The 12,561-nt window shown below is 36.5% G+C and overlaps 1 protein-coding gene across 2 annotated transcripts; it reads left to right on the top strand.

Annotated features, from left to right (window-relative positions):
* The first annotated feature begins 32 nt into the window (after positions 1-32).
* On the top strand, positions 33-12,489 carry chrnb3b (cholinergic receptor nicotinic beta 3 subunit b). 2 transcript variants are annotated; one of them, XR_015506617.1, is made up of 7 exons: positions 33-307; positions 970-1,118; positions 4,601-4,645; positions 7,267-7,376; positions 8,853-9,729; positions 10,964-11,186; positions 11,668-12,489. XR_015506617.1 is itself a non-coding variant. In NM_173287.1 (6 exons), exons 1-6 carry the CDS (start codon positions 247-249, stop codon positions 11,108-11,110), a joined length of 1,389 nt encoding a protein of 462 aa, NP_775394.1. The 2 variants fall into 2 exon arrangements, 1 of the variants encoding a protein (NP_775394.1); NM_173287.1 differs by lacking the exon at positions 11,668-12,489 and having other exon boundaries at positions 247-307; positions 10,964-11,110.
* Positions 12,490-12,561: the final 72 nt, after the last annotated feature.

Raw genomic sequence — 12,561 nt, forward strand, 5'->3', positions numbered from 1 at the left:
TGTGGTAAATTCACCTGTCCCTTTAAACCGTCACGCACGCGCTTCCCCCAGTCTCTTCTGGGACACGAGCACGCGCGCGCCTCTGGATGGATTCTCTTCAGGAGTCAACCTCCGCTTTTCCTGCAGTTTTCGCGGCAAACAACAAACTTTTATCGCTTGTTATGAAAAGTTGTTTTTAAACAGCAGCCAGTGCGTTCAGATTAATTTGAGTAAGAGTCAGGTCAATTTTTAATACTCCCTCCTGAAATGACGCTGACAGTCATTGGTCTTTTTACCTTGTTTACCAGCATCTTCGCCACCACGCCTGGTAAGTGCAAACCAATCACTTTCTTTCTGTCCTGTGAAGTACTTTCTTGTTTGTTATGCTTTATAAAGACTGTAAAAATGCTGAAAATGTCGATTTTCTATACCTAAAACTTTGTTATTTATATCAGCCATCATATGAACTTGAACAGTTTTGAATGGTTGTATCAGCAATGTTAGTCTACGAGCTGTAATACATCTTATAAGCAAAGTTTAATACGAGTTGTTTATTAAATTTAATCTGACAGCTGTTTTATTTTTCGTTCATGAATTGTTTTTCTTTTGTCTACTTCAACGTGTCCTCCAACCAAATGCTATCTGGTCACTATATGCAGTTAAGTGCTCTTGTCCTCATTTGAGGTCAGTAAACAGTTTGTGGAGGACACAGTGAGTGAACATCTGCTGATCTCTATGAAGTGTCTGGTTTCTATCTGCCCTTGTATCTCTGCCATTACTCTTAGTGTACTTACTCTCTGTTCACATGACTCTTGCGCTTTTACTGCAGTGTTTAGCTTTCAATTCAAGCACAAACACTAATATTTACTGCTAGAAGGTGGCATTGATACCCGGTCAGTTAAGAAATATATATTTTAGTAAAATGTTGTTAAAACCATACAGTGTTAATGTGATAAGGTGTAAATAATGCTAATGTGTGTATTTCAACAGCTAGAGAGTTTGTATCTCTGGCAGAAAGAGAAGATGCTCTGCTCAGGGACTTGTTTCAGGGGTACCAGCGTTGGGTCAGGCCCATTCTGCACGCAAACCATACTGTGAAGGTCCGCTTTGGCTTGAAGATCTCTCAGCTTGTGGACGTGGTAAGAAAAATACACTAGTTGGCACTTTATAGACTTCACATGAAGCTTTAGTATGATGTGCCTGGGCTGGTCTCTGTCCATGGTGCTGAAAATGCAGCACTCTGAGCTGTCTTTGGTTTTAAAACCAGTGGATTATTAAACCCATATATTAGGGACATCTGCTTTCTTAGAGTCTATATATAGAATATATTGCTGTCCTGCTTCTCCACTCCATCTTTTCCCTCCCATTTTCCTGTTTTTTCTGCCTCACTCTTTCTCTGAAAGGATTTTGTTGTTATATGATGGAAGGCTAAATTATTAACCAAGGAGAGATCCAGCGGACTGTCATTTCTTTTTGGCTGCTCGGTTTTCTTTTTCCATTAGAGTGCAATTTATCTATTTGTGCATGCATAAGATCTACAGATAGACAAAAGCTCCAGATTTGCCCAAGACACATTACTGTAAGTCCGGATATTACATCCACAAACACCTATGTCAGAATTAAAAATATTACAGGTTATCTGCGGGGTCTTAAAAGGTCTTTAAAAGTCCTTTAAAATTGCTAAATTCACTGAAATATTGTGTTGTAGGTCTTAAATCATTTTAAACAGGGCTTAAGTTTTTTTTTATCTCCATGTAAAACTACTTAATCGGGCTAACATCCATGCAATCACATAACATTCCATCTCAACAAAAGTTTTAACACAAGCTTATTTATTAACTGTATTTACCTATAAGGTTTAGTTATCTTCTTTACAATAACATTTGTTTTTAAAGTTTTTGTAATGTTTTAACTGGGCTATTAGAAAAAAAATCCTTACTGTTTAGACTTGTGTAAGTCTAAGTCATTTAGTTCATAACGGTCCTAAAAAGGTCTTAAAAAGTCTTACATTTGACTTGAAAAAACCTGTAGAAACCCTGTATTAGCAAAAGGCAGTCCAATACATAAAAAGGAACTAACTAACTAGAAAATATAACTGTTTCTGGGATTAATTACGATATATAATAATGTATTTGGGTAAAATTTCATTTTGCTTTCATTTTGTAAACTACTGATGACATTTCTTACTAATTTAAAATAAAAAGGTTGTCATTTATAGCACTTTTTATTCTTAGTCTCTTTATTAATCAGGAGTCGCCACAGCGGAATGAATTGCCGACTTATCCAGCATATTGTCACGACCTGTCTTCCTCGTGTGTTTGTTTTCCTCATGTGACCTTCACTATGTGCTCCTTTGTTCTAGTTCCCGCCATCATTATGTTCATGACTATCACCTGTGTCTCACCCCTGTGTTTAATCATTGTCATCATCCTGTGTGTATTTATAGTTTCGTGTTTCATTATGTCATTGTCCGGTATTCTCACTATGTCAATGTCTGGCTTCACTCCATGATCTTCCTGTATTCATCCCCGTAAGTGTTGTAAATAAATAAATAAATAAAGAAAAATAATAATACACATGTTTTACGCAGCAGATGCCCTTCCAGCTGCAACCCAACACTGGGAAAATTTAGAGCATTTTATGTTTCATAAAGTCAAGTCAAATTCAGCTTTATTGCCAATTCAACCACATGTAAAGGACGTACTGAGAATCGAAATTGCGTTACTGTCAGAGCCTAGGTGCCTAACTGATAATATTAATACAAAAAGTTGCATTACAATAAATACAATTACACACTTAATATAATTTAAAAATAAAACATTTGGAAATGATGCAATTACACTTTAGGGCACATGGCAAAATGTGCAAACCATGCAGATTCAAAACAGTATATTGTGCAAAAAGCTTGTAAATATGATAAATAATAATAATAATTTCTTACATTTATATAGCGCTTTTCTGGGCACTCAAATCGCTTTACACAATGGGGGGTAATCTCCTAATCCACCACCAGTGTGCAGCATCCACCTGGATGACGCGACGGCAGCCATTTTGCGCCAGACCGCACACCACACACCAGCTGATTAGTGGAGTGGAGACAGAGTGATGAAGCCAATTTTGATATGGGGAGGGTTAGGAGACCATGATGGGCAGAGGCCAGTGGGCAAATTCGGCCAGGATGCCAGGGTTAAACTCCTACTCTTTTTCTAAGGACATCCTGGGATTTTTAATGATCACAAGAGAGTCTGGACCTCAGTTTAACCTCTCATCCGAAAAACGGCACTCACTGAGCAGTATAGAGTCCCCGTCACTATACTGGGGCATTAGGACCCACACAGACCGCAGGTTGAGCGCTCCCTGCTAGCCTCACTAACACCACTGCCGGCAGCAACCTAGCTTTCCCATGTCTACCATCCAGGTACTGACCGGGCGCAGCCCTGCTTTGCTTCAGTGGGCAACCATGTAGGAGTTGCAGAGAGCTAGCTGCTGACCTTAATAATATCTTAATAATATACACTGACACTTTAAAAAAAAATAAAAAATAGACTTCACACTGCCAATGTTTTACTTTGGAAGAGTTAAGAAAGCGACAATTAGCATAATTACCTTAAATGACAATATTTTTTTATTTGAAATGTGTAGGCATTTTGATCAGACCTTTTTTATAACTTAACAAATATTATCATTACACCCAAACACATCCCTAATAAAGCCAGATACACTAAGAATTTCCAAATGCTCTTCATTTTTTTCCATAGCCATACATATTTAACAAAATAATTACTTCTTGAAATAGCATCACATGGCCTCTTAAACAGCGAGCCTCTACACTAATCCATTGGTGTACTATTTCCCGGTATGATTAAATTCTGCAAAGTAAATTGATAGCAATTCTGCCTATTTTGAAGAAAAACCACGTGCTCAGCAAATAACGCGGTATTACTTTCATCTCTTGTGCTTGCTTGCTCAAACAAATGCACAGACACAGCCTAACATCTGCAGTAGCTGATAAAAACCTGAATGAGTAAATAATGCTTCAATGTTTGTCTCTGACCGTCCCGCATTAGATTATCAGTGTGTATTTTATTGATGCACTGACAAAGCAAATTAGCATTAATAAACGCACAACACTGTGTGTGTTTCTCTCAATAATAAAGACATCAGCTTTGTGTTGGTACATGTGTAGCTTGCAATTTGATTAAGTGTAAGGGCTCAGATGTGTGCCTGTTTGATATAATTGATTTAAAACCCACCTGAAGGCGAAGGTGCCCAAGTGCCACATAATTCAGAGTATTAGATGGCTTAAAAGCGGTTATGCAGGACATCTATCAAAAAATATAGCCCATGATTTTGAGGGCTATGAAAATAAATAAAGACAGCTATTATTATGTGGGTTGAGTCACCTCTCCAAGCACCGCTCCTACTCCGATTTCTCATGATCTACAGAAGAAAGGATAATAAAAACCTGTTTTATGTTTTCCCCCTCATTTTTGTTTATTGTGTCTTAAACCAGAGTTTGGGAATGATTTGAATTCAACCTTGCAGATCATTCGAGTAGAGACTGCATTATTCATGTTTATTGATACATTTGTCTTTCTGTCTTCTCTGTTTATGAATTTAGGATGAGAAAAACCAGCTCATGACCACTAATGTATGGCTGTATGAGGTATGTAACCTGAAACATCACTGATAGTGTTTGAATATGCTGTATGCGGTAACATCCAAATTAATTGGTTGTATTGAAGTCAAAAATATTATTTCATGACTGAATCTGCAAAGACTGTGTAGACATTGTGCAATTGTAATGGTCATATAAGCTAGACATAGATCATTAAGGTATATTTTTTTAAGGCATTTGATATTCTGACCAATCTGCGTTACTTCAAAAGGCTGTTAAACCCCCTGTCTCAGCAGGGTGTTTTCACACCTGTAGTTTGAAAAAATTCAGGAAAATGGGTAAATCCAGCTTTATTTAGGTGGGAGTGTCAAGTGGCGAAAAAGGGTTTGCATTAAAAGGTGAGTTTCAGTACATGCACTACAGCTGATTTTGACACCAGCAACTCAAACACAGATGCAGGGGAGCTAGACAGTGACTACGTTTACATGGACATCACTACTCAAATTATTAGCCTAAATCTGAATAAGACAATACCATGATGAAGGTGTTTAAATGTGTTGCTTTTTAAATGTTCCTTTCATGATCCTGTTTTGAAAGTTATAGCACATAATTCGATTAACGCTATTGCATCACTGCGCTATCCACATTTCCTCTGGAGTTCCATGTAATTTCGTCTGTTTCCTTCTTAATTTGTTGACTTTATCTGCAGTTTGGCACTTTCACTTTAATTCAGGAACATTTAATGCTCGCCCCTTTCACAAACGAGATATTGGATGCGAGAATGAACTGCTGGAAGAGGGTTGTTTTAATGGGATTTGATACTGCACACCATATGGGAAAAACTTCTTTATTTCTTGGTAGATGCAGAGACTTAGTAGGTGCAGAGAATAGCGTTAAACAGCTGTGTGTCTATAGACTATGCTGTCACAAAATGCGAAGAAAATAATATGAGGCGGAAATCCTACATGACAAAAATAGTAACATACCGCTGTTAGAACTTAAATAATAAAGTTTAATTTGTTATGAATTTGGCATGTTAAAGGCCCATGAAACCCCCCTGTCTCAGCAGGGTTTTCACACCTCTAGTTTAAAAAAGTCAGGAAAGTGGCTGAGTCCAGCTCTGTTTAGGTGAAAGTGTCGAGTGGTAAAAGAGGGAGGGGTTTGCATGAAAAGGGGAGTTTCAGTTCGAGGATGCAATGAATTCCACAGAGGCAAAACAACACACAGACGCAGAGGAGAAATACAGTGACAGTTTACATGGACATCAGTAATCGAATTATTTGCCAAATTCTTAATTTGTCGACTTTACCTGCAGTTTGGCACTTTCACTTTCATTCAGGTACATTTCATGAATGCCCCCCATGGCAAACAAGATATTGGATGTGAGGAACTGCTGGAAGAGTATTGTTTTAATGAAATGTTTGTGACCGCATGACAAAAGGGAGAAAAAAAACCCTTCACATTTCTCTGTAACTTAGGTGAAATTGGTAGGTAGAGTCAGAAAGTCGTGTGTGTGTATAGAATATCCCTTCACAAAATGCGGCGAAAATCCTACTCAATGGTAACAGTTTGATTAAGGTGTTTACACCTTAGGTAAGGTCTAGGGTATGTCTTTAAAAACTGAAAAAGTACTGCTGATGATAATAACTTTGCCTCTGAATAAAAATAAACAAAAACTAATGATCACACACTTACCAAATCCGTAGAGACATGAAAAAATACACCAACTGAAACCATGTCTTTTTTTAAAGAAGACGAGCGGCAAATGTTGATTTCACCATTTCCAGATGAGAAAAGCACTCTGCTAAAAAATGTCCCTTACAAACGTATTTTTGTTGCATGTTAGCAGACTACTGTAATCCATACATGTGGTCCACACGCAAGCCAGGCTGTCATCAGGGGAAATGGAAACATAACCTTCGTTGCAGCACATTTATAAACGCAACATAATGACCCATGTCTCAGAACAATTCTTCTACTACTTGTTTAAATTAAGGTTGGCAAAACATTGTGGCATCTCTCTGAACACTGTAACAGGTAAAAACAGTCTTTGAAGCTATATCATGCATATTAATAAAGTTGCATTTCATTCACAATAGAGTGCGCTGATTGGTTTGAACCAAGTCTTTCTCATGAATCTCATTAATAAACAGATGTGCTGAAAATGAAATGACGTCACTTTGTACCGACTGGTACAGACATCCAATCTCCAAGCTGGATTTTACTCAATGATCTCATCATCATGATGTAGCTTCAACATTTATTTTCAAACAAGAAGAACGAATTTGCTCTGAACAACGCAAAAACAACCAGATTTCACTTGTTAGCTAAATATATGTGTCCTAATAGTGTTTTTACCATTGTGGGACATATATATGACTGTCAGCATCTCAAAAACGTGTTTCAGGATCCTTTAAAAAAAACTTAAAAATATAATTATGCTTAAATAATCATCAACATCAAACATCATCGAATAATCAATCTTATCTGGTTTATTGCAATTTCTGAGTATTTCACCTTGGTTACAACAACAACTGAAAATCAGTAAAAGCATAATTTGAGGAATAGGTAATGATCTGTTATCTGTGAATGCTACCTGACAGTAGTAGTAGTGAAGTAATGACAGATTTTTGTCATGATAAACTCATTATTATAATCTGGGTTTGCAGGAATGGCTGGATTATAAACTGCGCTGGAACCCTGAGAATTATGGTGGGATCACATTTATCAGAGTCCCGTCAGAGAGCATCTGGCTCCCAGACATCGTTTTATATGAAAAGTAAGTTTGTCTGTCAATCATATACAACAGTAGTTTATTATGAAAAACATTCAAGGGTCATGAAATCACAAGGCTGTTTCTTACCACAGTTTTGAAAAATCATAAAAAACAACAACAAAAAAAGTGGAATTTATCATGACTCTTATTAAGTTTAAAAATACTTTTCACAAACGCTTGCTGCGATTCACTTTACAGTAACAAAATAAACATATATAATTACATTTAATATAAATGATAAAAAATAACATACATGATATAAAAAGGGGAAGCACAGTGGCTTAGTGGTTAGCACTGTCGCCTCACAGCAAGAAGGTCGATGGTTTAAGTTCTGCCTGGGTCAGTTAGCATTTGTGTGGAGTTTGCATGTTCTCCCTGTGTTCATGTGCGTTTGCTCCAGGTGCTCTGGTTTCCACCACAGTCCAAAGACATGCACTATATAGGTGAATTAAATAAACTAAATTGTCCCTTGTGTTTGAGTGTGTGAATGAGTGTGTATGGGTTTTTCCCAGTACTGGGTTGCTGCTGAAAGGGTATCCGCTGTGTAAAACATATGCTGGAATAGTTGCCGGTTCATTCCACTGTGGCGACCTCTGAAATAGAGACTAAGCAGAAGGAAAATGAATGAATGAATAAATGAATGAATTGTAGTGTTCCATTTAGTTGTGTTAATATCCATTTAATGTTTTTGCGACTATTTAAAATGTTATTTAAACTGTCTATTTAAGCTTTTTTTTTTTTTTTGTTTGTTTTTTTACGTTTATGTTCCATAATGGCAAAACATTCTGCTAACATTTTTGGATGAATGTTTACTGTTAGCTAGACCATTTAAAGCACATACAAAAAACATATACGGTCAGTTCATCCAGAACAAGAAAATTCTGTGTAATTTTTTTTTTGTGAAAACTGATGCATTTTTTCAGGACTCTAGTGAAATATTACATTACAAATGTTTTACTTTTGAACAGTTTACTGCACAGTTAAAGGTAAAATTATTAGCCCTAATGTGAAATTGTTATTCTTTTAAAAATATTTCCCAGGTGATGTAAAATATGTCCCAAGTGACATTATGAAAGTGAAGTATATTGGTAAGCAGCAGCCACAGACATCTATAATATATATTTTTCTACTATGGATGTCAACGGCTGCTGGTTTCCAACACTCTTGGGATTATTCGTATTTGTGTTTAACAGAAGAAAGAAATTCCTAAAACCACTTGAGTGTGAGTAAATGTTCATTTTTGGGTGAACGACCCCTTTTAATTTGAAGTAATGCAAACTATTTAAAACAGGGGTGTCCAATCAGACACACCTGGGTTAGCTAATCAAGCTTACTAGGCTTTCTAGAAGCATCCTTGCAAGTTGGAGCCAAAATTGGCAGGACACTGGCCGTCCAGACCTGGTTAAAATAGATAATGGAGTTTATATAACATGTGAAGTCCTTCATGACTCTTTAACAGTTTCACTTGCCTGCTTGTAGCGCAGACGGACGTTTTGAAGGCTCGATCATGACCAAAGCCATCGTGAGATACAATGGCCTGATCACCTGGACTCCTCCCGCCAGCTACAAATCTGCCTGCACCATGGACGTGACCTTCTTCCCGTTCGATCGGCAGAACTGCTCCATGAAGTTCGGCTCCTGGACCTATGATGGAAACATGGTGGAGCTAGTCCTGGTCAACCATCAGGTGGACCGAAGCGACTTCTTTGACAACGGCGAATGGGAGATTCTCAGCGCGACAGGGCACAAAGGCAGCCGACGGGACGGTCATTACTCCTACCCCTACATCACATACTCATTCATCCTAAAGCGCCTTCCTCTTTTCTACACGCTCTTTCTTATCATCCCGTGTCTGGGTTTGTCTTTCCTGACCGTTCTGGTTTTCTACCTTCCCTCGGACGAAGGAGAAAAAGTCTCTCTATCCACCTCCGTCCTGGTGTCGCTCACCGTCTTCCTTCTCGTCATCGAAGAAATCATTCCGTCTTCCTCTAAAGTGATCCCTCTGATCGGAGAGTATCTGCTTTTCATCATGATCTTCGTGACTCTCTCCATCATCGTGACGGTGTTTGTTATTAACGTTCACCATCGCTCTTCAGCCACGTATCATCCCATGTCTCCGTGGGTTCGTACTCTGTTCCTCCAGCGGCTGCCGGATTTGCTGTGTATGAGGGGAAACACCGACCGCTACCATTACCCGCAGATGGAGCCCCAGAGCCCTGATCTGAAGCCCAGGAGCAAGAAAGGGCCACCTGGGCCTGAAGGAGACGGTCAGGCGCTGATCAACATGCTGGAGCAGGCCACTAACTCTGTGCGCTACATCTCACGGCATATCAAGAAGGAGCATTTTATTAGAGAGGTAAGAACTGGTTGAGACGTGCTAAGATGAAGGTAAAGGAAAGTGTTGAATGCATAATTTGAATGCATTCATCCATCCATGTCAATCTATCTGTCTACCTATGTCCATCCATCCATCCATCCATCCATCCATCCATCCATCCATCCATCATAATTTCTATCTATCTATCTATCTATCTATCTATCTATCTATCTATCTATCTATCTATCTATCTATCTATCTATCTATCTATCTATCTATCTATCTATGCGTCCATCCATCAATATCCCTAGCCGTCTATCTATCTATCCGTCCGTCTGTCTCTCCGTCTGTCCGTCCGTCTGTCCGTCCATCCATCCATCCATCCATCCATCCATCCATCCATCCATCCATCCATCCATCCATCCATCCATCCATGCATGGATTTTATCCAGCAAATAAATTCTTCCATATCAGCTTAAAGGTATTCAGTAATTTTTGTTCAGTTTCAAAAAAACAAAAAACAAACAAAAAAAAAACAATGGAACAAAATATGAATCAATATTTTATGATTAATAAATGTTTTAAGCATCAGATCAGTAAAAAAATCAAAGTATCTAAAAGTTATTTCAAGGACATGAACATTAAATATTTTTTCATTGAACTTTTTTTTATAGTAGAATTTGTCATATATTTTGCCATTTTGAACTACTGGTCAAAAAATTGGGGTAAGTTTTATTTATAATAAATATTTATTATAAATAAAATGTTTTAATATATATTCTTATAATATATATATATAATATATTCTATTCTTTTTCTTTTTCTTTTTTTTGATAAATACAACTTTGGTGAGCAGGATAAACTTATTTTAAAACGTTTAAAAATCCTACTGACCCCAAACTTTTGACTGGTAGTATATAGATACTCTAAATAAAATACCTAATAATTGTATTAATTAAAATACCCAAGAATATGCTGGATTTACTAAATATGGGTTAGAGTAAATGTAAATATTTTTTTATTCTAGAAAGGTTTGATAACATTTTTTTCCAGACAGATTTATTTATTTACTTTTTGGGACATTTGTTTATATTTTTGACAGTTGGTTGGAATAACACATAATGAATAATAAACACACAGTAGTAAATTGTAAATCTATAATAAAAAAAATAGAGAAAAATTTTCCATTATGTACTGTTCACTAATAATATATGTAGTTCAATGTAGTGTAGCTATAAAGACTGAAGATATTGCTGTGATTTGTCTTTCACAGGTTGTACAGGACTGGAAGTTTGTAGCTCAGGTTCTGGACAGGATTTTTTTGTGGGCTTTCCTCACCGTCTCTGTGCTCGGCACCATCCTGATCTTCACTCCTGCGGTGAAGATGTTTCTGAGCACTCCTCCACCTCCGTCTCCTTAACACTCATCCACCAAAATCAGCAATACAGACCTGAATACTGTACTTACAGTAACATACACACAGCACTCAGTATTAGGTAGACCTTCTTTCACTACTTTGAGATATATATAAAATGTATTATTATTATTATTATTATTATTATTTGTTGATTGTTAGGTCTGTCTTTTTTACACATATTTCCTAAACAACTTTTAGCAATTACTTGCACATACAAAATGCAGTAAAAGTAACAGTGTACGAATCATTCCAGAATTGTGGGTACATTGAAAACATTTTGCATTTATTTTTCTTGACTGGAATGACATAAAGCATACAAATAATGAACAGTAAATGTAATACAATAGCTAATTGTTGTTTAACTTATAACAAGCTCTATTTATATTATTGTTTTTAAATAAAAACAGAAGTGAATGAGAGATTCACTAAAATATCACAAAACAAAGTTCATGTAACTGAAGACAGAAAAGAAGATATAAAGAATTTAGTACACTGTTAACTGACATCCATGGTAGTAAAAACAGATACAACATTTTTCATAATATGTTTTGTGCACACAGGAAAGAAAATGGTTTGGAACCAGTCAAGTATGTGTAAATAATAGCAAAATGTTATTTTTAGTGAACTATCCCTTTAAGGAGACAAGTGGATGCAGACAATAAGATGTGAAGCATCAGCAGGAAGAATGAGTGAATTGTTGGATCCTGACACAGGTTCAGTTTATGCCAATGTGTGCAGAAACATTTCATCACTGCAAACTCAAATATGCTATGCAGTAACAGTGTTTTGTTATGAATGCCGAGTCCCTTAACTATAGCTAACATGTACCTCCATAGTTTGTTAAAATAACGTGCAAATGAAATCTTGCTCCTGGCAGTCATTTTATTTTACACCAGGATCAGAGTGATTCTTCTTCTTCTTATTTTTTTTTCAGTTGATGATGGAAATATAAATCTTTAGGCCCTGTTATTATTAATTTATATTTGATTCATATTGTGTTTTTAGTTTTACATTTCATTCGTTTTTTTTTTGTAATGTTTCTTTGCAATATTATTAAATAAATAAAATGTCACATATAGAGTATATTGTTGTCATGAAATAAAATGCTCTCTTAGGATTTGTCAAATCGCCAGTCCCTTCATAACACTAAGTCTGTCATCCAACAAGCAAACAAGATTTGTGATATATTTCAAGATGGTATTACTGTAGAAATATAGCAAATCTATATTCAGTTTTGTTCATCAAACATGTAAATTAGAAAGTAGGGTATACTGTATAGTATATTGAGTTTAGCTTGTGTTTGGTAAATCCTGTCATCTGAAACATGGTCAGTGAATGCACTTTGTGTGAAAGCCGTAATAAATGATCCACAGTTTCGCTCATATATAGACTGTTCTTGTTTTCGCAGTGCAAAGTATTGAGAAGGTGTTAAAAAATAAAAATGTAAGTATATA

This window comes from Danio rerio, chromosome 14 (assembly GCF_052040795.2).
Source record: "Danio rerio strain M-AB ecotype USA chromosome 14, GRCz13ab, whole genome shotgun sequence".
Classification (NCBI taxonomy): Eukaryota; Metazoa; Chordata; class Actinopteri; order Cypriniformes; family Danionidae; genus Danio; species Danio rerio.